The sequence below is a fragment of the Hipposideros armiger genome, unplaced genomic scaffold (genome assembly GCF_001890085.2).
Source record: "Hipposideros armiger isolate ML-2016 unplaced genomic scaffold, ASM189008v1 scaffold_92, whole genome shotgun sequence".
NCBI classification, from domain to species: domain Eukaryota; kingdom Metazoa; phylum Chordata; class Mammalia; order Chiroptera; family Hipposideridae; genus Hipposideros; species Hipposideros armiger.
In genome coordinates, this window is record NW_017731442.1 from 1,382,413 (window position 1) to 1,404,543 (window position 22,131).

The window sequence follows — 22,131 nt, forward strand, 5'->3', positions numbered from 1 at the left end:
TCACATATCAGTTTTAGAAACTGCGATCATGAAGTTCCTATTGGTTGGAGATTTTATACATTGCAAGCTACCAGGATCATCTCTCCCTTGTGGTTAGGAGAAAGAACCTGTCAGTGTTACTACAGTGTAACTGCCTGATGGCGAACCAGGCCAAGCTGCCCACACCTAAGTCCTGGACTTTAGGTCCTGAATCCTAACAAGCCCAGACCCTGAGGCCTTGGCCTTGGCATGCGAGGCACTTGGTCAAGCCTCCTCTCTGATGAAGGCAAATTGCTCAACTCGATTAAGGATGCCACTAAGGAAACACGCACAGAAACGTCCTCATCCCACCTGTCGTCTCTGACCACAGGAACAATGCTGGGGCTCTGTCGCCTCTTTATGCTGCCACACGTCCCCACCAAGAGCCCTATACACCCCCAAGGAGAGGCAGCTGCAAAGACCACAGACACTCCAGTTTACATAAAATTATCTCACTCCATTTTATTTAAGATTTTTTTCTCCAGTTAGTAAAAGAAAGATGTGTCTCTCTTTATACATATGTACAAGTTCAGTTATAAAAATAGACAGCACATTCAAAGAGAAAAAAGGCTTGGCATTTTTCTGCTTCCCTCTAAATAGCATCTGTACACAGGAGTCTGGGTTTGGGCAGGGGAATCTTAATGATTTAAATTAAATGATTCCCCTACCACCCCTACTCCCAGAAAAAGGTTTAAAAATCAATCTATCTAAACTCAATTCCGCGATTTTCAGGTGTGCAAATTAAGAGGCTGGCCCGCCCGGAAGCACCTGCTCCACCAAGGACATCAGGCTGGAGGAACAGGCAGAAACACCTCCCATGCAACCACCACCCCTGTGCCTCTCTTGGAGGGAAGCAAGCTCAGGCTGGCGGGGCTGGGGCCGGGAGGGTCGGTGCCGAGCTTGCCCTCCTTCCATCCTCTTCTCCTCACTCCTGCTGTCCCTTCCTTTCTCAGTGCAATACAGACAGTGCATACAGCCAAGCAGGGGGCTGAAGGGCAAGGGTGGGGAGACTGTGCATTCAGGAAGGGCAAGGGGAGTCTATAAGAGGGGCAGTGAGGATGTCCTGCTGATTGAGGTGGCTCCTGGTCTCTTACTGGCTTCTAGGAGTCCCAAGGTGGGAGCTGCTGCTACTGTTGCTGGTGGGACCTGAAGGACGGGGAGGAAATGCAGGGAAAACACTGCCTCCAGGCATGCCTCCTCTAAGCCTTTGATCACCCCCACAAGCCACTACCTTCTTTTGCACTCACTGCTTTCTTTAACGGTGACACTCTGACAAAAGGGGTTTGGAGACCTGGGGAACTGCCCAAAGAGTGAGGATGCCAGCTACATGATTCCCTCCCTTCCTAGCCCTCCAGGAAATCTCAGCCCTAAGGGAAGGCTCCACCATGGAAGGCTCTTCACAGCACTGTGGAGCCTTTGCAAGGGACATGGCCAGAGCTGAAGAGTGGAATGGGGGTGGAGTGTGCCTGAGCATCTTAATGGGGTCTGTGTCAGGCCCTTCCCCGGCAGCACAAGGTTTAAAACGTAGCTATCAAATTCATCTGAGATGCTGCGGGGCTGATCCCTGTTCTTGGGCCTCTTCCTATAGGCAACCCCGGAGCACTGTTCGACACACAGGTGATAAAAGTGCTCACACCAACCACCTGCATGCCCTTCCCTTGCTGCAGCTGGTCATCTCTGCCCTCTGACCTGGGATATAAGATGCTGCACTGGGCAAGCCATCCAAAGACCATTTGCAGGCTAGGACTCTAGCCCCCGGTTTGGTTGAAGGAAGCTGGAGGGCCCAGGCGGTTACCGTCCTCCAGAGGGGTGGGTGCCTTTGCCCTGTTTCCGGACCAGGGAGTCTGGGGCTAGGCTGCTGGTCAAGTGGAGGCTCTTGGGAGTCCCAGGAACATTATTTCCTTTGCTCAAAGGGGAACTCAAGGGAGAAGAGGCGCTTGAAGGTCCAAAGTCAGCAAGGCCAGCAGGCCGAACAAGGGATGTCTGCAGAGGACTGCTGGCGGAGATTCCTGTGGGGATGGAGAAAGAGAAGAAAGTAAGCACCAGTCTTGCTGAGCTGCCTTGGCACCTGGCCTTGGTTACTGGAGTCTGGGCTGGAGGTGAGGTCGTAGGGAACCTTCCTGCCAACCTCTTCTTAGCACATTTGCTTGCTTCTCTTGTCAACTGTCTTTTCAATAAGAGGGATGTATTTTTAAGAGAAATATGACACATACCCAGCCCTCTCTACATTACCTCATCCACTAGGAGTAAGACGTCACCTTGGTGCTTAAGGACGGAGCACATGTTACATGTGGGTAAGCTAAGGGTGAGGGATGAGCTGTAACTTACTAGGTACTAATGTATTTTCTTACACATTCCTTCTTTTTTTTTTTTTTTTTACAATGTTGAATCTTTTTTTTTTTTTTTTTTTTTTTTGGGTAATTGGGGGGATGGGAACAGTGATGGGGAATTGGGGGAAGGGGAACAGACAAGTTGCTGTCGTTTTTGTTCTTCAATCTAGTTGTGGAGGACGCTGCTTCACTGGCCCAAGTTGGCACCATCATTGCGCTCTTCCCTGGCGAGGCAGATCAGTCGCCGGCTTCTGGACGGCCGCTCACTGCGGCTGCTGGCCGCTCACTGCGGCTGCTGGCTGCTCACGCTGGCTGCTGGCTACATACGGTAGCCCATGGCAACCCACTGCCACAGGGACTGCAGCCTACGCCGTCGCCGGCGACTCATGGCAGCCCAGCTCCAGGTTGAGCTGTTGTTCAGCATCTTAGCTGTGGAGGGCAGTGTCACTGGCCCTCATATGTGGGATCTGAACCGGGGCCCTCTGGCATCCCAAGCGAGTTCTTAACCATCGCGCCACTCGGCCGGCCCTACACATTCCTTCTTTTTACACCATTTGTGATTAGTTGCTGCTTAATTTTAGAAGATGTCCTTTACTCGTCTGGCCAGAGGGCACAAGGCTGCCCACTCAATCTGTGTCTACAACACTCATGCAGTTCTCCTTGTGCTAAACATGGCCCCCCCGGTTCTCTAAGCCCTGCCACTTCAAGGACCCAGTTCAAACCTCCCATCTTCAGTGATGGCTTCCTCAGCAACAGTGAGCTCTCTTTTCTTTGTATGAGCCAAATCCACTTACATCTGATGACATGTTGTTACTACGATGCTTCCCTTGTTGCTTGTGTACTGGTTTTACTTTCCTAAAAAGAATTTTGGGTGCTTGGTGGGCAGACACCTGTCTCTTTTCGTCCACAGTGGAACTGCAGGTAATCTCTGAAGTAGTTCTTTTTCTTGTGTTCCATTCCCAGTTATCCAGCATTGTTGGTTTTTCTTGTGACACTCTACCCTCGGCTGTCTCCTTTGTACCTCCTGCCCCTTTCAGGCCAGGTCTCCAGGAGAAAGCCTGATGATTGTCATGCTCTGCCTGTCTGTGGGTGACACCCTGCCATGGCAGCCTTGACTACTGGCAATATTGTTGTTTTCAAAAGATGTGGCAAGGGTTCAGAAACACTCGCCTCGGATATTAGTCTTCACGTTTGTTGAATGAACAAATAAATGAAAGTTGAGATTGCTGCAGTTGCAGAAAGGGGAGGTGAACTAATACTTACTGAATAGAGAATAGTCTCTATTCAATAATACCCTTACTTGCTACAACAACGCTGTGCACTAAATACTAAGCCCATGTTTTGAATGGGGAGAGAGGTCTGTAAACGGGAGCACCCCTTCGACCACTCGGATGTCCTACATTCCACTGCTACAACTATCCTCCACCTGTCAGGGTCACAACAGCCACTCCCTTCTCAAACTCACCAGAGCCCCCTGTCATATACCTGATGAGCTCTTGCCCTCAGGACTTACCATGTCTCTCCAAACTTGGCTCCTACTGCTCCTCTTTAGCACAGCCTGACTGACCTGCTCGGTGACCCCAATATGCCCTGTCACCAGTACAAATAATTTGTTATCCTTCTTTCTGAGTTACAGTCTGGACACTTTGTCATCAGGTCCATGGTTCCTCCTTCTTATCTACAGCCACAATTAAAATCTCACTCCCAGGCCGGTCTGGTGGCGCGATGGTTAAGAACTGGCTTGGGACGCCAGAGGGCCCCGGTTCGAATCCCACATATGAGGGCCAGTGACACTGCCCTCTACAGCTAAGATGCTGAACAACAGCTCAACCTGGAGCTGGGCTGCCCTGAGTCGCCGGCGACGGCGTAGGCTGCAGCCCCTGCTGCAGTGGGTTGCTATAAACTACCGTGTGTAGCCAGCAGCCAGCGTGAGCGGTCAGCAGCCCCAGGGAGCGGCCGTTCAGAAGCCGGCAACAGATCTGCCTCGCCCGGGAAGAGCGCAATGATGGTGCCAACTTGGGCCAGTGAAGCAACGTCCTCCACAACTAGACTGAAGAACAAAAAGACAGCAACTTGTCTGTTCCCCTTCCCCCAATTCCCCAGCACTGTTCCCATCACAATTCCCCCAATAAAAATCTTAAAAAAAAAAAAAATCTCACTCCCTCTTTTTGAACTCAATACAAGTATCTTGCCTTGTCTTGCTGTTAAACATACTCCACGTACAGCTTCCCTTTCTTACCTCTATTATTCACTTAAGAGCAGCCCAAGTGTTATACACAGAGCAGGTGCTTATTATCTAAAGTGGTGGATCACATAACTGGGTAAATGTTAACTATGCTATTCCAGACTACTGAAATGTGGGTCTCAGGAAATGTAACTACTGAAATGTGGATCTCAGGAAAAAAATCAGTTCTCAAAGTAGGAAAAATTCTGACTGTTTAAAGTAGTATAGTCCAGAAATTCAGCTCTCTTTCCACAGCTGTTTCTACCTTGACGGTGGCACTGGACTAAATCACAGGACAAGGGGAGGGTCAGGACTGCTCAATGCAGCAGCAGAACTCAACACGTGCTCTGGGGAGGAGCTTCCTGGCGTGGTGGTGTCCTACCTGCTCTACCCAGAAGAATGCTCAATGGACTCTCCCGACTGTCCCTGACAAGAATGGAGTCTGCAGCCCCACAGGGCCTCTGTACCTTTAGACACGTTGTACCCGTACGCAGCATAGGCGGCTGCGGAGGCTGCGGCAGCCCCTGCTTTGGCTCCTGCCATTGCGGCAGCACTGCCCACGGTGGACTTCCGGCTCCGGCCTTTCCCTGCTCCTTTGGCTGTGCTTCCTGAACCTTTGGGGCGGCCTCGGCTTCGGGCTGAGTGACCACGTCCTGCGGCTGGCATTTCCTGAATGGAAATTCCTGTGGGAATAAGCGGGCCAAGAGGGGGAAAAAAAATCAGTCTCTTCATGTTAACAGAATCTTCCCCTGTCAGGGTAGCCTGGCTCTAAGGGGGTTTGTTTCAGGACTTTCAGGGAGGCCTACGTCTCCATTTAATGGCTGGGCCCAGAGTCATACAAAGTCACAATTCTAAACAGCTAGATTAACCCGATTCCTCAAGCTGTTTTCTTTCTAGGAGCGTGGTTCCATTACGCCTCAATTTTTACTCTAAATGAGATCATTCCCAATGAACCCCAAGGACTGGCTACCTGAGATCCATCTGCATACTCCAGTGTGCTCCTGCTTCAGAGAGTCAGCTTTCACTCCCAGTTTTAAGCCTACAGTGTCTTGAGAAACAGTAGCAACACTGGGCCGCACAGGACAAAGTGAGGAAAGGTCCAGAAAAGCTAACTTTAATTAAAAACTAGCAAAAATCAGGGTGAAATATGAAAGATCAGGATGACTAGAAAACAAAGAAGTTTGAGATCTTTGTAAAGTTCTTACTTTGCTTCCCCTAAAGCTTCCCTTTCTCCCTTTCACTTAACAGGGCTAATGAAAGACTGAACCTATGAGTTCTTTTTGCTCCATTCCACTCTTCTTTAAAGAAAACAGAAAATGCCATTATCTAGAAGGAAGCAGGATCTCACCCACTGCCAAACCAATGCTTTTTCTGAGGCAGTGCACCAGGCCCAAGTTATATTGGACAGTAGCATCACTTACCGTTCACGGTGTCTGAGACAGATCCCGTTATGGAAGCGGGAGAGTTGGTGGCTCGAGACTGAGGGGCTGAAGAGGCCGGGTCATCCACGATGACCAGCATGTCATTGCTGCTCTCATCGGGGGGAATGGAGCCAGTGTGCAGCTCACTGCTGATGGAGATCTAGAGGGAGGGTGGAGATGATCACTGCTAGTGCCCACAGCCCGTGGCCCTGTGCCCATGAGGGCGGCTCCTCAGGTCTCGCCACTGTTTCCCTCTCCTGCCTGACTTCCCTCCTGAGGATGAGACCCGCTGCTTTGGCTCCAGAGAAGCCAGCCTGTCCTCATTTGTTTTCTTTATGGATTCCATGTGCACCCGCTTCTACAAGGCAGGCGGACTCCAGGAGAAACAAGGGCTACAAGGTCAGGACAGTCCCACTGCTGCGATGAAGGCGTCTACAAGGGGCCTTACCTCACTGAAAGGGCTGGGCATGGCTGAGTCCACGCTAATGAAGGAGTCGTCCCCGTCAGCAGAGAGGTTGGAGTTATCAGCCGAGGGAACAAATGGAATCACCAAGTTCACACCCTCCTTTCTCCTTTTCCCATCTAATTCATCTTCCTTTTTCTTCTGGGAACACACAAATCAAGAAATACAGATAAAGCATGAGGACAGGCACCAAAAGAAGAGTAGGGGTGGAGATGAAAGTGTTGACAAACTTGACTGTAAACTCTAGGTTTCACTTCTTTCATTAGTGTATTTTTAAGGAAGAAAAAACTCCTAAGGACAGAGGAAAGGGATGGCTTAATAAGAGTTTATGTATATTCTACCACAATAATACAGAGTTGAAAGGTAGGCCAGACACACCGAACCAAAGCTGCACCTACTCCTCACGTGGCCAAGTGCACGGCCAGCCTCTGACATGTCCCAATGGCAGCACGTATCAGGGCTGAACTGGTGTGGTCCCACAAGAGGGAGGGCCAATGCCTGCAGCATATTTTCTGTACATCTGTTTTTACTTTGCCTTCTTTTTAAATACGTATAAAAAGAATGTTTTTACCCAAGGAATAATGATGGGTTTTTGTCATTTTTTGGGTCATCATTTCCTCAATTTGCATGTAAACGCTTCAGGGTTGAGTGACTGAGCTACATTAAGCAGTTCTGGAACCAAGTTCAGTCGGGCTTTGTCAAGATTAGGGACCTGGCATCACAGAATGTGCTTGGAGAATTCTGGGAATCACACCCACCCACTGTACCTAACTGCATTTGTTTCTACACCTAGATTAGGGTTGATATGGTATGACTTTGTGTAGTTTGTTATCACTGGGTATTTATCTGAAACTTTCATGCTCAGAGTAGGGATGACGTCTGATGTGAACTCAGTAAACTCTATAATGTCCTATGTGACAAAACCACCTTTTCTTCTAAATGTTAAAGCTATTTTAATCTAAACAGTACTAAGTAATGTGTTAGAGATTTGCGGATAGTCATAAAAAAGAACCTGAGGAACTGGGTAGAGATGGTAGCCCAAGCTAGGAGGAACACGATCCTTCATTCCTTAGATAGTTCAGCTTTTTAACTATAGTGAGCACCAGGGGCATCCTTCGGAGCTAGTTCTGCTTAGCAGAAGGTACATACTGAGATGGCTGAAGATTAGGTGGCTAATTTGTTCAAGAGCGGGAACCAAACCAGGACTGGGATGGGAAGGGCGGCACAACCCAAAGGTCAGCCAAACCCACCAGAAAAAATTAGGAGGCACTTTCTGGAAGGTAGTAAAGTGGTTCCAAATCAACAGTCCTTGGACATATAATAAGTCTGGGAAATTAGTCAGAACTAATGGGCTGACTCCTGAAATAAGAACAAGTCCTAAAGGCCTCACTTCCGATTCACATGTCAATAAAGACCAGGGTAAGGATCACTGACATCCTACTTTAGTAGAAACAGCAAGACAGGGAAAAATGTTGGGGAACTACATCCCACTTTGCAGCTAGCCTGGTGGGCTCAAGAAGAAATGTCAGAAGGGAGACAAAAAACAGCTCAAATCCTTGGCAAGAATTGGAAAAAAAAAAAGTTGTATAGCATGGCCAGAGATTTATTTTTGCAATGGTAGATGACACTGAATGGTACACGAGCAGAATCATGATACAAGGATTGGATCTAATGATCTTTTGCCCGTTCTAAGATTCTATGGAATCTAATCATGTAAATACATCCATCTTACCCACATTTAGCCTTATGATTTGTAATATCCTGACAAATGGTTTTCATAATTACATGTGACCACAGACGGTGTGGGTCTGAGTAGGGAGTACAGGTCTACCAACGCTGCGTTTCTCCTGCTCAAACATCCATAAGCACTGAACTGCTGCTTATCACACACAGCCGGAGCTGGACTACCAACCAGTAACCAAGATGACAAGCCATGTACCGTGAGGCCTTTTCTGTAAGTGCCACCCTGCCCCTGCCAGTCTTCGTCAGCCACCCCAAGCTTCAGTTACCTTCTCTGCATACTTTTCCCGCTTGCGCTTGCGCTCTTTGACTCGGTTGGTTTCCTCCTGCTGCCGTTTCTCTTCCTGCCGCAGTCTTACTATCAAGAAAAAAAAATCGGATGAAGTACCTGTGCAATCATAATCCTCTTCTCTGAAATTAAAGTGGCCACATCCTTTGAAATTTATGTTCCAAAGTATGACTTCTATCTGCCCAAGGCAGATAACTTGGTAGTTTTCTGACTTGGAAAAGGAACCGAGTTCTTGGATTCTTAACAGTTTTGGGATTCAAACCATGATTCAGTCTAATTACCATGGGCCTTTCCTTGCCTTTATTCTTTTTCCTTTCCTTTTCAGCCTTTCGATAGCTCTCATTGCATAGAGCAAGTGTGGCTGTAGAGCCCCGATAGGTTTTCAGAAGGTGGTGGCAAATGTGAGCACCATATGAAAGGAGCTTCGTCGTCTTTTCTAATGTGATGCTGTGAAAGCCCTCAGAGGCTCACAGGGTGAGTCAAAAACCCGTTGTTCTCAAAAGCCAGAACACATGGTAGAAAGGTTTGTATGTTATAGCAGTGTGCTTTTCCAACTCCATAAAAACATTTCTTGGGGTAGAACTGAGTAAATTTATTACTGTTGGGGAGTCTAGGGAATTAGCCTTCTTGGTGCAAATTTATGTGAAGTCATATTACTTTAAAAATATATGTGAATTTTACCTTCTATTCCATAATTTATATTTTAATATAAAAATAATAACACCAAAAATGTTTGTCCCCAAATAGCCTTTGGCTTTGTCTACCCTTGGCACATAGCCAAGGGCCTCTTCCATTTTCAGATGTGTGGGGCCAGAGAAACATCTTTTGTAGGGATGAGAGAGCATTAGTAAGAGGTTTAGAGTACGTACGTTTCTTCTCCAGTTCTTCATCGTCTAGAAGAAGACTAACTACCTCTTTGGGCTTCAAGGTATCTGGTTTGAAGTTCCCACCAGAAATCACCATCCGCTGAATCTATACAAAAGCAGATCAAAGCATCACAACCAGGCATCCATTCCCTTATGGCAAATATCCAGGGAGAAGGAAACATCTCTTTCAATCTGCTCCTCCAGTGAGGCCCTGGATTCCCTATTTCTTTTTCATTCATTCAACTGGCTCATCCAGATTATTTATTCCATTTCCAACAGAAAGGACAATGAGAACTTCTTTGCTTGGGACTGCTAACTGATAGCTAGAAGGTCCAATAATACTAAATCATGATTAAAAAAAACAAACCCAAATAATAAATTTATTTGGAAACGAGCAAACTTGGCATACAACTTGGAGGCTGATCAAATCGAGAGTACTAGGATGAGAGCTCAAATACTCTTTCTTTTTCTCTGAATGTGAGAGTATGTCAAACATGAGGGCAATGACTGGTGTCATCTGCACATAAACAACAGCCGAATGAATCTAGGCTGTCAACACCATTCTGGTAGAAAAGGAGTAAGAAATGGCCAGGATAGGAGAGATTATTATTGTCCAGGATCTGATTTTACTTTCTATCCAGTAGAAATTTAGCACCTTCATGACTGAAGAAAGGCAAGAGACTCTTAGTGTAGTCAATGTGGCTGGACTTCCAATTTCCTCCACCAGGATACTCCCTTTGCCTCGTGCTTACCTCACTCTTCTCCTTGGCTCTCTGTAGAATGCGTTCTTCAATGGTACCTTTACAGATGAGACGGTACACAGTAACCTGCTTCGTCTGCCCCAAGCGGTGCGCCCTGTCCATGGCCTGCTGGTCCACAGTGGGGTTCCAGTCGCTATCATAAAAAATCACCTGTACAAGCAGGGCAAGAATACAGCAAAGAGTGAGCTCTCTCAGGGCAAGACCAGGGATTCTGACAGCAGCTCAGCCACTAACCTCTTTACAGGCGTTTGACGCCAGATTTTTTTTTCTATGATATTAAGAATGAGCAGATATTCACTTATAAAACCAAGTCATTCTTTCACTTGCCCTGGATAAAGGGATATACTTTGGGCTTTTTTCAGGGTTTTCATTAAAAAGAGGGCATGGCAATAATAATTAATAGTTAACACTTAGTGCTTACTATTTGCCAGTCATTGTTCTAGGTGTTTTATGTGTATTAACTCATTTAAATCCCACAATCACTATGATTTAGGTACTATTAAGACTAGATAAGGAAACTAAGGCACAGAGGAATTTGAGAATTTATCCAAGATTACACAACCTAGGTAAGTTGTGGGCCTGGGATGGGAGGAATGTACAAGTTTCTCCTTAACCCTCAGCTGACCTTGGTAAGAGGCAGGCATGACGTTCCTGGCATTTTCACGCACCCATCAACAGGATCTTTTCCTGTCCCTTGAATTCCAAGGAAGAAACGTTTAAAGGTTCCCTGGAAGCTACTTTCAGTTTGCTAAACAACAAACACAAATAACAACAAAATGTACTGCCTCTTCCCTCATCCCCCTAGTGATCCTAAAACCAACAGATTCCTGGGTCCTAAGCCCTGAGGCTATTACCCAATACAAGGGACCTCCTGAAAGAAAACCACTTCAAAATGGCTCTCATCTCTCATGCACTCTCCTCTATATTTAATCAAGTCACCAAAACCAGTGTTTCTTCAGAAACGAATCTATCCTTTCTACAGTCCCACTGTCCCTATCCTGGACTAGGTCCTCACCACCTATGTCTGGCTCACTAGTGCTGTTAGACCAGCGTGCTTCCCAGATCTCTCTTTCTTCTTTAGTCTATATTAGGTACAACTGCACACCATTCCCTCTCTGCCATAACTGCTGTAACTGCATCTCTGCCGTACCACACCAAGTCCAAACTCCCCTCAATAATCACACTCTGCTATACTGACCGACTTCATTTCTATTCTTTTCCTTACACACGCCCCTTCCCTTTTGTCAGACAGGTCTCTTCAGTGTTACTCACTTGTATTACATTTGTTGGCCCCACTTTTTGCTCAAGCTGTTTTTCTGACCTAGAACCCTTCAACTCTTCTCTATTGGTCCTTCAAGATTCGGCTCAAGCTTTACCATTTTCAGGAAGGCCTCCCCAATTTCTCTTGCCTATAACAATACCTCCTTTTCCTATCCCTTCTGAGTTCCTATTAGAAATAATCATGGCTAAAGTCTGTTGAGCACTTAACAATATTTCTGGCACTAGTGTGCAGATACATATCATGAAATTTTCACACACAAAAAAATCCTATGTATTTCCTTCCTCTTATAAAGTAGGAAGAGACTGGCCTGAGCTCACAATCCTAACAGTCTCCCCGCTACAACCTACACTATTCACAATACCTTTCATTGCCTATCCTGGTCCAAGTTCCCACTTAATTACTATTATCTATGGGTGTCAAATTATTTCATGTGTGCTTCCATCAGTGCAAAATAGAATTCCATAGATACTAGTCAATTGATACTAGAATCTCTAAGGAGATTGGTCAAAACTAGATAGAGCCTAAAAGTGTAAGCTGAAGAGTGATCTGTCTCTCTTTAAACTGGTTCTCTGTGATGCTTTTCCAATTGCTTACTACTATTCCTGAGGAATTTACTTATTTTCTCATTTAAAAACAGAGGCAATTCTTCTGCCATTCTCTGGAGAATTCAGATTTTGGGTGAAGATGAACACAAGGCATCAGCCTTTTTCAGTGCTCTTGCCTCTACTAATAAAAATCCCCACTGGTGTTTATTTTGTCTTACTTTTATGTAAGGTATAATCTCTCAATTTTTATAACAGGTTAGCATTTGGAGGGAGAAAATTTTAAACTGCTTGCAAAGGAAAAAGACCATTGTGAAACCTTTTGTTAATCCAGTGTCCACAGACCTAGGATATGGAAGTACACAATGCTTGCCACTTGTAGAGGAGCACAGCAAACCTGACCACAGGACATTTGGAAGCTTTAACAAGATATACAAAAGGAAATCCAGTTTAAACTTTCAAGGAGAACAAAGGGGGAGAAGACAATGTTAATGAAAAGGAGACTGCCAGTTGGACTAGGGGGAAACATTATTTGCCCAACATACCTAAAGTGGCTACATGCTTGTATGTGAAAAATGACAGTTGACGTCACACCCCAAATATAGTACCTTTAGTTGTCCAAGCCTGAGGCAATGGTTCAGCATGAATTCATAATGGGGAGTTCTATATTATGAATCATTTCATTGGTGCTTCCTTAACATTTACATTTTTTCCTGGAAGTCTCAGTGGCAACCAAACCTGATTCAACTTGGGTTTTTTTGAGCTTATAAACAGTAAGATTAAAACCTAAAGAGATAGGTTTGCAATTTAACTTTCAACCCCCCCCCCCAATTTAGTGGCTATTTATCATAAATTAAAAAGAAGTGGGAAATTTGGGAGGAAGAGAGAATAAAATTTAGAAAAATACTCACCCAAAGAAAAAGAACATGAAATATGAGCTAATAACACAAGGATAAGAGTGAGAGAACTAAAAACCAAGCTACATGTATAGTTATTATCTAGCTTGACAATAAAATAAACACAGAATCAACCATCACATGAACTGGGGGTGGGGAGGGGAGCCAGTGTCCATCACAGCAGGACAGAAATGACACCTGTATTTGGTAATCAGGTTTATGAAACTCAGTGAGACACTCTAGAGAAAAACAAATAATAATGGAATGATTAGAACAACTGACTTAACTTGGAAAGATTAAAGCCAGTCAATCTACAAAGCGTGGCCCAGCAATGACTAAGGGGAAATATATTAATAGTCGGCACCTTCACGAAGTTGTAAACATCAAGTTGGATAGGAATGATGAGGGAGAGGTAAGAGTTGAGATGGGGTGAAGGCACCTCGCTATATATAGGTCAATGAGAAGTAGTTTCAGGGGATGAGGGACTGAAATGGAAATCAAGAAAATGTTAAGAGGAACAACTGGGAAAAGTTGGATCAGCACCTGGAGGGTGGACATCTTCTCCTCCCTTCCCCACCCCGAGAGAACGGGTGGAAGCGCCATCTCGTGGGAGGGCTGAAAGCAGCCCCACGTTGTCTCACAGGACATAGGGCTTGTCATAGTGCTACCAAGGGACAAAAGTGCCTCGTTGTCTCTCTACACGCAAACATTTAAAATAGTCCTGACACAGACACAAAACAAACAATGCAGTTTTTAACAACCCCTCACTAAACAGTCAAATGCAAAGAGATCCCTACTTTAGGAAGAATTACACAAAGAACAACATGAATAGTAAGGGGCAGCTGCTATTAATCACATGCAAAAATCATGTTTTTACTAAAAGAGTGGGCCAGAGTCCACTGTTTACAAATACGTGTTTATATATATGCATTCTCAATCATAAGACATTGAGTTTTTCCTGACATATTAGGCTGACTAACCTCTTCCTTGTCCATAAATGGTTCTGGGGATCTTCCAAAGCTAAATAAATCTCAGGACAAAGGAAAAATGCCAGACAAGCAGTTAAGCCTATTGTTTCTCTAGTAATACACACACAGAAAGTATAACCTGACTTCACAAAAAGCCTAACCTAGGAGTTGATTTCAATCTGTGGTTTCATTTTTCTGAGGAGTATTCCAGAAGGTTTTAATTTACAAGTGAGTCCCTAAGCACTCCCCTCAAAACTAAATGTAAATTATTTTGGAATTGGGAACTCAGAATACTCAGAGCCTTTCTTTAACCCCCTGCATAAAAAGGGAATTCCTATTTCTATTTCTCTTGCTATGGGTTAGGAGTCTATTTCGGTTCTTTGTGGCTGGCAAGAGCTCCTTACCCCACAAGGCAAACTATGTGAACACTGGAAGCATGATGCACATCTCCCCCCTCAAACCTGCCTTTTTTTGGATCATTCAAATGAACGACTAGGAAAGCTATTCCTTAAGAAGCCACAGACCAAAACTGAGATAGGCAGGTTGAGAAGGGAAATACATTTTAATCAAATGAGCTTCTGCTATACCTCCCCAGGTGACCCCATCCAGCCTCACAGCCTTAAAATCATCTATGAACTGATGATTCCAAAAATACATCTTCAACCCCAATCTTACTCCTGAACTCCAGATCCTGTTGCCTGGGTGACACTGCCACTTAATGTCTACCAGGAATCTTGAACTTAAAACCAAAACAAACTTTTGATTTCTCCAATCAAACCTGTACCCCTCCCCTCCCATCTTCCCCTTAATCAGTAATTGGTATCTCCATCATTCCAGTTGCTCCAGTAAAATACCTTGGAGCTTTCCATCATACCTCCTGCATGTCTCACATCCAACCTAGCAACAAACCCCATTCATTAGCTATGTCTTCAAAATCCATGCACATCCCAATTATTTCTCACTACCTCTATTGCTTCACTCCTTGTCCATGTCACCATCAGCTTGTATCTAACTCCTAATTGAACTTTCTGTTCTACCTTTCTCCCTATAGCTCTCCTCAACCCCACTCCCTACTCCAAGCCAGAGGAACATGTTTAAAACCCAAGTCAAATCATGTCAGTCGTCTGTTCAAATTCTTCCAGTGGCCTCCCATCTCTAAATCCTTACCATGGCCTATTAAAGCCCTACATGATCTGATTCTGCACTCATATCACTCTCCCCTGTCATTCACTCTGTTCCACCTACACAGGGCTGCTTGCTGTTGCTTGATTATGCCAAGCATGTTCTCACCTCAGGGCTTTACACTTATCTCCTCTGCCTGGAATGCTCTTCTTTCTGCCAGATACATGCTTGGCTTGCTTCCTTACTTTCTTCAGATCTTGGCTCAAATGTCACCTTATCAGAGAAGCTTTACCAACCCACTGAACACAGTAACCCCTGATCCTGAATAGGGTTTTGAAATTTACCAGGTGGAAGAAGGGGCACCCAGGAGAATGATCTATGCGGAGGGAACAGTTTATGCCAAGTGTGATACAGTATGGCGTGTTCAGGAAAACTACAAGCCAGTCATTATTTCTGGAACATAAATGTTAGAAAGGGAAGCAGTCTGGGACTTAGGCTGGAAAGGGAGATAAAGGCCACAAAACGAAGGGCCCTTGTATGCCTTGTAAAAGAGCTTGTATGTTATCTTGTAGATGATGCAGGCTCCCTGAAGAGTTTTAAGCAAGGGAGTGGCACGGTTAGTAAAGAAGGGTATAAACAAACTAACAGAGTAGGTATGGGGTTGCGGGCTGAGACTAGAGTCCAAAAGACAAGCAGGGAGAATGTGATGAATCTTGTACTCACACTGGGAGTATGACTAAGTTGGGACTGTAGGAAATGCTTATAGAGAAACAAGGGGCAAAGAGAAAGCCAAGTTTCTGTTATCTGATGTGGTACCAAGTGAGCCACCACATCAGAGAACCCACAGGAACACCAATTGCAGCCTTCTGTTAAGATGACTGAAGCTTAGGGTGTACATATAAGATACAGCATCTACCTAGCTATGCCCTGGTGGTCCTCCGACCCTGAAGCCCCGCCTGAACCTGATTAACTGGCTGAAGAGGTTTAGATGCCAAGGAAGTTATAGCTGAGTCCTACAGTTGATATTCTACCTAATGATGTTACAGAATCTGTTTTTCATTCTTGAAAGCAGGCAGTCCTATGGTGTAGTGGTGAATAAGGAGAAAGGGTGGCACAGCCTAGGAGTGGAAACTGGGAAAATGGGATCTAGTTCCAACTCTGCTGCAGCGAATCTGTCTAAGCCACCCTGTACTTCATTTCTATGCACGCTCGTATTTGTGTGGATTTTGAGGCTCTGTATTTCAGAAAGGTACCACAACAGCCACATAAAATGATATTTTTAGAGTCATGCCTTTTATAAAACAATTTCCCATTTACTCATTTTAATGTCAAGATTACTGAAATTGTTATTAAATACGTCTGAATACTGGGAATAATTCTGAGGTTCAAAAGGAAAAGTTCTTTTTTTCTCCCTTTCAGATGCTGAAGTATTCCTCCAAGGATATTGAGTATGAAAGGATAATTTGATGGAAATATATTTTTATTATTTTTTTTAATGACCAATTTCATTGCTCTCCAACCACCTTTTGAAGTTTGGGACACAAAAATATGAGTTTTTCTTAGGATGAAATAATGCGTAAGAGAATTAAAACAATTCTTCCCGATTTGTTCAGTTATAGCTCCCCAAACAAATCTGGTTAAATTGACTGATTTTCTTTTTTTTTTCCAGTTTGTTTGTTCACTGATGTACTCCAAGTGTTTAGAACAGCATCGGACACAATGTAGGCATTCACCAAGTATTTTTCGAAAGAATGTTTAAGAAACTTATTCCAACAGAATAGATAGAAAAGCCCAAAAGGAAAGATAAAACATTCCAGTTCCAGGCAAAGTGCGACTATTGTTATTTAATATCAAATGCGGCAAAGAAGTAAAAAGTTTGTGCCATAAAGCAAAGGGTAATACATTTTTTTTTCTTTCTTCTTTTTTTTCTGAGCCATCCTGCCATCTTTTGGCAGCTCAGCAGCAGCTCAGCTTGGGCACAGTGCCACTGGCCCATGTGGGAATTGAACCAGCAGTCCTGCTGCGCTCCCAAGCCAATTCCCAACCAACTGAGCCACTGGGCCAGCCTGGTAATACCTTTTATACCTTAATACTGAATGGTGTACTGTGCTCTCATTACTTACTGTATCTGCAGCAGTGAGGTTGATACCCAGTCCTCCAGCACGTGTGCTTAGCAGGAACACAAAGATGTCATTCCTGCAGAAGAGGGAGGGGTATGTTAAGAGGAAAAACTGAAAAAGAAAAATGGCATGTGGCATAAGAGAGAGATCTCTGAATACAAAACAGCATCTAGGGTTAGAAAGAGTTTTGGTGGTTACCCAGGCCTGATCTCACGTTTCTTTAACACATTGTACAAAGGTGTTCCATTGCTTGGTTGCACCTTCCATGGTTGTCATCTTCCAACTTGCAGATATACTTTTGCTGCCCACTAATACTAACTGATAGGCAATATAATTATAAACATGTAGCAAATATAAAAGAAAAGTATGTTATCATGGCAGTAGAGGCCTCTTTCGATATGTTAACTGTCATATTTTTAACAAGTCAAACCATTCCTACTTCATACAGAGGAGACAGATCAGTATATTTCCTAGTGCCCCCCCCGCCCAGGAATCATGACTTCCAGAAATTTGAGGATTAATGATTACAATTCTAAAGCACTCATTTAGAGATGAAGAAAGTCGGTCTTAGAAAAATGAACCGAGGTCAGGACTAAGACTCAGGCCATGACTTCTATGTAAGTATCAAGTTGAACTTAGGATCAACCCATGAAGACAGGCTGGAATTAAGAGTACTTTTTAATGAAGCCCTTACACAGAAACAGTTAGATGTAGTTTTGTTTCCCTTTACATTATGTCCTTTTACAAAAACCTAGAATTACAAATAAACCAGTAGGTGCCACTGTCACTCATTCAGGCAACAAATATTCATTGAATATCTTCTAGGAACAAGGCCCATGCCAGAACACAAAAGCAGGCTTTGACTGTACGATTTATCTATGTATACACATACAATTAGGGGCTCAGTTTGAACCCAGTTCTTGCAGATAACATAACTATATTTTAAAATTGTCTTGCGTTTTCACATTCCTGCAACCTGATGTGATTTTCCAGAACGTTTCAAAGGGATTGCATTATACCTGTGAGCAAACTTTACAGTTCTCTAAATCAAGCTGCTAATCCCTTTTCTTCATGACTATAATGAAAATACAACTAGAAATTCATTTAGGTCAGTGTTATTCAAATTGCAGGTCACACCTATCATTGGTCATGAAATCAGTTTGGTGGATCTGAACCACATTAAAGAAAGAAATTAAAAAAAGAAATAGAACAGATTAGAAACTATTGTAATATATCACAGATCATAAGGGTAAATACTGTTTTGTGAAATTTTGGGTACGGTATATAGGTACTAAATCCCAATGTAAAATGAATATTCTTTTGTGGGTTCAAGTAAAAAAACAAATGGAAACACACTGACATTAGGTGCTTTTGCCCTTGGATTTTGTTCTTCCTTGATAAAGTCACGTGACTGCTAAAGGTCTGTTTCCTGGACATAAAATTGGGATGCTATGAATACAGTTGAAGTGACTAACTGATGACATATCAACAGCAAACATGATTATCAGTGAAGGAGCTATTCTGTAATAAGCATCTTGGTGAATCACTCAGCTGGGTGAGTCCTAGTAGAAATCTGTCCATTATTTGCATTCAGTTAACACAACTTTCCTACAGGCAGGCGTGGATAACTGAGCATGTTTGGAGGCCTCTGGTAGGCCATGATTCCAAAAGCTCTGTACTCTTACAAAAGTTCTACTAGTTTATCCTTGAATATTATCATAAAGTTTCATACTTCATAATTTTATTTAATTTATAAGATGTTATCATTTATGGTTAAATTATACAAGGCAAACCAAAAAGTTAAAAGTCATCTGCCAGTTTACAAACCCATTTTCCCATAGATACGGGATGATGTAAATGAAAGCTTGATACCTCACAGCCCATAGGAGAATACTTAACCACACAGAGTCTTCAAATAAAAGTTGGGTTTTCTAGGCCGTACTACTCTCCATAGAATAATCCTTCCCGCTCTTGGCCCTGAAAAGCGTGCTCTCCCCTATGCATCGCTCTTCTGCTTTGGTGGCTACAGAGGCGGGGTCAGGGGCTTCTCTCCCATCAGTACCCGTGTGAGAGCTGATGGGAATCACCCAATGGCGAGGACTTTTTTGGTAATTCCTAAAGAAGTCCACGGCCTGAGCATGGGGTGGGGGGTGGGGAATGGGAGCAGGACAGGGAGCAAGGTAGAAGACAATTGGGAACTGCAATAAAAAAAAGGGTAGAGGCAGAAAAATGGGTCATTTCCACAGTCCGGACAGCAAGAGAGATAAGACCTCAGATGTGATAATCACTTACAAACAGGGACTATTATTGAAAAAAATGCCAGGTAAAGGAATCTACGTAAAAATAGCAAACTTAGAAATATAATGGTGGAAAATGCTTTTTTAAAAGATATTAACTATGTATTGAGAAGATGCCTTTTAATGATGAAGTAGGTGGTAAGTAGCAGGTTTGGCTGCATTCAATGTAATTTTATCATACTGTAATAGAAAAACAAGGATTGTGTAAACCTTGGGTTGTTAAAATCAAAGAAATTAGTTTCCATCCTGAATCACACTGAAAAATATCTAAATCAAGCTTCTGAGAATTCCTTTCTACTTAATAAACCTAGTATTTATAATGTGAATTAATGTTTTGAGAGGCTGCGACAAGCAAGAAAATAGAATCCCAGAGGCAACGTGATGGTTTGGGTGCCCTCTAGGGGGCAGAAAAGGAATCTCAATTCAGGGTCTCTGTTGGAAAAGGCCTAAGAGACTAGCTTCCAGGTGGTCTATGAGACATGCCTAGGTCCCATTCTTACTCTGCTTTAGTTAACGAGGCCAGTTTGTACCAAAATACCCAAATAGTACTGGGCAAGTAGCTGCTTGCTGAGTGACTGAAAAAGAGCCAGAATGAAAGGTGACACTGGAGCGCTACAAAACTCACAGCAATAAAAACCCACAGTACACTCACTTTTTCTCATTTTTTCGAAAGGGTCACCTTGCGTGGTCAGATAACTGTGGGGGATTCATTTGGTAAATGTCATGGGGTACGAAGAAGGGGCGCAAAGGTCAAGGAACCCCTGAGCAAAGACCTTGTGAATAGCTTCTAGGATCACGCACTGGTCACATGTTCTAAATGTTGCCCAGTCAGGACATCCTGGCCAAACAGTCTTTAGTCTCAGTCAGACTCTTTCCTGGAAGGATCCCTCATAAATAAATCTTGTATGAAGGGAATGTAAATGGCTTTTTATAGGAGTTCTTGTTTACTCTGGCTGACCTTTGAGAGCCACAGGGCTTTCCAGTTGAAACTACAATTTTTTCTTTTGATGTCTTTTCATTAATAATAATGAAATATTTGGCAAAGCATGCTTTTTTTGTGTTCAAAAACACCTGTCTTTTTCTCCATGTTGGCCTACGGCAGCCACTCAGATTTATAAGTTGAGAGATGTTTTTCCCCATTTGGAGGGGTCTGTTTGGTAAACTTCCGATCAGCACAGGCATGGTTCATTTCTTCCTCGTCATTATCCCAACTCTAATCATCTAGCTCATAATGTAGGTAGAGAAGGAGATTTTAGTTTGTTTTTCATTTTGCCTAATATCAGATTTGGGGTGTTAAAAGTGATGGTTATTCAAATGTTCAATCTAAAAAAAACCTCACTTCTCCCTAAGTAATTCTCCGTTGTAGGGTTGGAAGCTCAGGTAAGGTTTACCAGAAAAGCTGTGCAAAATAAGATGTTTACTAAGTAGATAATAGTACAATTTAATGGTGAAGACACCCTTCTTTTAGAGCTAAGCTTTTTCAAAACTATTGTGTGCTACTGGGATTGCCCAAATAACTGTTTCATAAGTTAAATAAGAGATTTTGAAGTCATAAATTAAGATACATGTGCTGATATTTCCCACTAAAAGGTCACTGTAAAATATACTAAGCTCTGGATTGCATAGTCCAGTTTTCTGGGAATTGGGTCAGCTAGAAGAACAGCTGTAGCTCTACAACTCAGAATCCCACATCATCAGAAGTCAACATGCTACAGTTCTGGTTGGAGTCTAAATCAGTAGAACTCTCTACAAAGCAATCTGACAATGTGTACAGTTTTAAATGTTCATATTTCTTCATTCAGTGATTTCCCTTGTTTTAATCTCTCTCTCTTTTTTTTAGCTGGGCCATCGTGCCACCTGTTGGCAGCTCAGGCTGGGAATCAAACCGCTGTTGCTCAGAGCTTGCACTCTTGAGCGAGCTCTTAACCAACTGAGCCACTTGGCCGGCCCTTCCCTTGTTTTAATCTATATTAAGAAAGTAATCTAAAATGATGACAAAGCTTTTCATAAACAAAGGTATTCATTCAACATTTTAACAACAGAAAAGTGGTATATAGTATACCTAGTGTAGTGGTATATATTGGTCACTAAAAATAATGATTACAAAACTTTTTAAATGAAATGTGAAAACGTTTATGATATAATTGTAAGTGAAGAAATCAGGAAATACAATCTTATTTATAATATGGTATCAACGTGTAAATATAACCACACACACATTAAAGACTAAGGGATATACCAAAATGTTAAGTGATGGGACTGTGGGTAATTTTTATTCTCTTCATTAAATATCTTTCAATTTTCCTCAATAGGCATTTTAATATATAATGATGCCAATTGTTACTAGAAAAAAATAGCTTTGCCGTTATGAGATCCTCAAGAGTACAATATCAAACGTATTAGTGGAAAATAAACACAAACAGTAGTAGGTGAAATACTGATTACTTAATGGGTTTTCTGCTAACACACAACTCATGCCACCTCATACTAGTGTGCCTACTGGTATCAGAGATGCTGGCATGCCTGGAGGAAATGCAGGCAAACTGGGGGAAATGCAGGCAAACTGGAGGAAAACACAGTCTATAAATTTTGTACATAAGATTCTTGTTTGCTGAAGTTCTTAGGTTGGAATAGGTAAGGAGATAGTAAAACATGTTTCATTTGATTTCAGAATCAAGAAAAGCTAAAGATCAGCTGGTAATGGGGGTATAACAATGGGGAGGGTAGCTGGAGGGAATACTACGCTTATACACGTCTCAAATAATCAATTTCGGACTCTGCTGATAGCTCCT

General features: G+C 43.3%; 1 protein-coding gene across 2 annotated transcripts in view; it reads right to left on the reverse strand.

Moving 5' to 3' along the window:
• Positions 1 to 454: 454 nt before the first annotated feature.
• The window catches only part of INO80 (INO80 complex ATPase subunit), a 122,200-nt gene continuing 100,523 nt past the window's right edge, over positions 455 to 22,131 (reverse strand). The window contains exons 29-36 of one of the 2 annotated variants that reach the window (XM_019645024.1): positions 17,046 to 17,118; positions 10,104 to 10,262; positions 9,355 to 9,457; positions 8,466 to 8,554; positions 6,442 to 6,594; positions 5,994 to 6,153; positions 5,040 to 5,255; positions 455 to 2,027 (exon numbers count right to left, since the gene is read on the reverse strand). In XM_019645024.1, the coding sequence (XP_019500569.1) occupies positions 1,810 to 2,027; positions 5,040 to 5,255; positions 5,994 to 6,153; positions 6,442 to 6,594; positions 8,466 to 8,554; positions 9,355 to 9,457; positions 10,104 to 10,262; positions 17,046 to 17,118 (1,171 nt within the window). In that variant the 3' untranslated portion in view covers positions 455 to 1,809. Of the gene's footprint in view, positions 2,028 to 5,039; positions 5,256 to 5,993; positions 6,154 to 6,441; positions 6,598 to 8,465; positions 8,555 to 9,354; positions 9,458 to 10,103; positions 10,263 to 17,045; positions 17,119 to 22,131 lie in introns of both variants that reach the window. The other variant, XM_019645023.1, reaches the window with a different exon arrangement.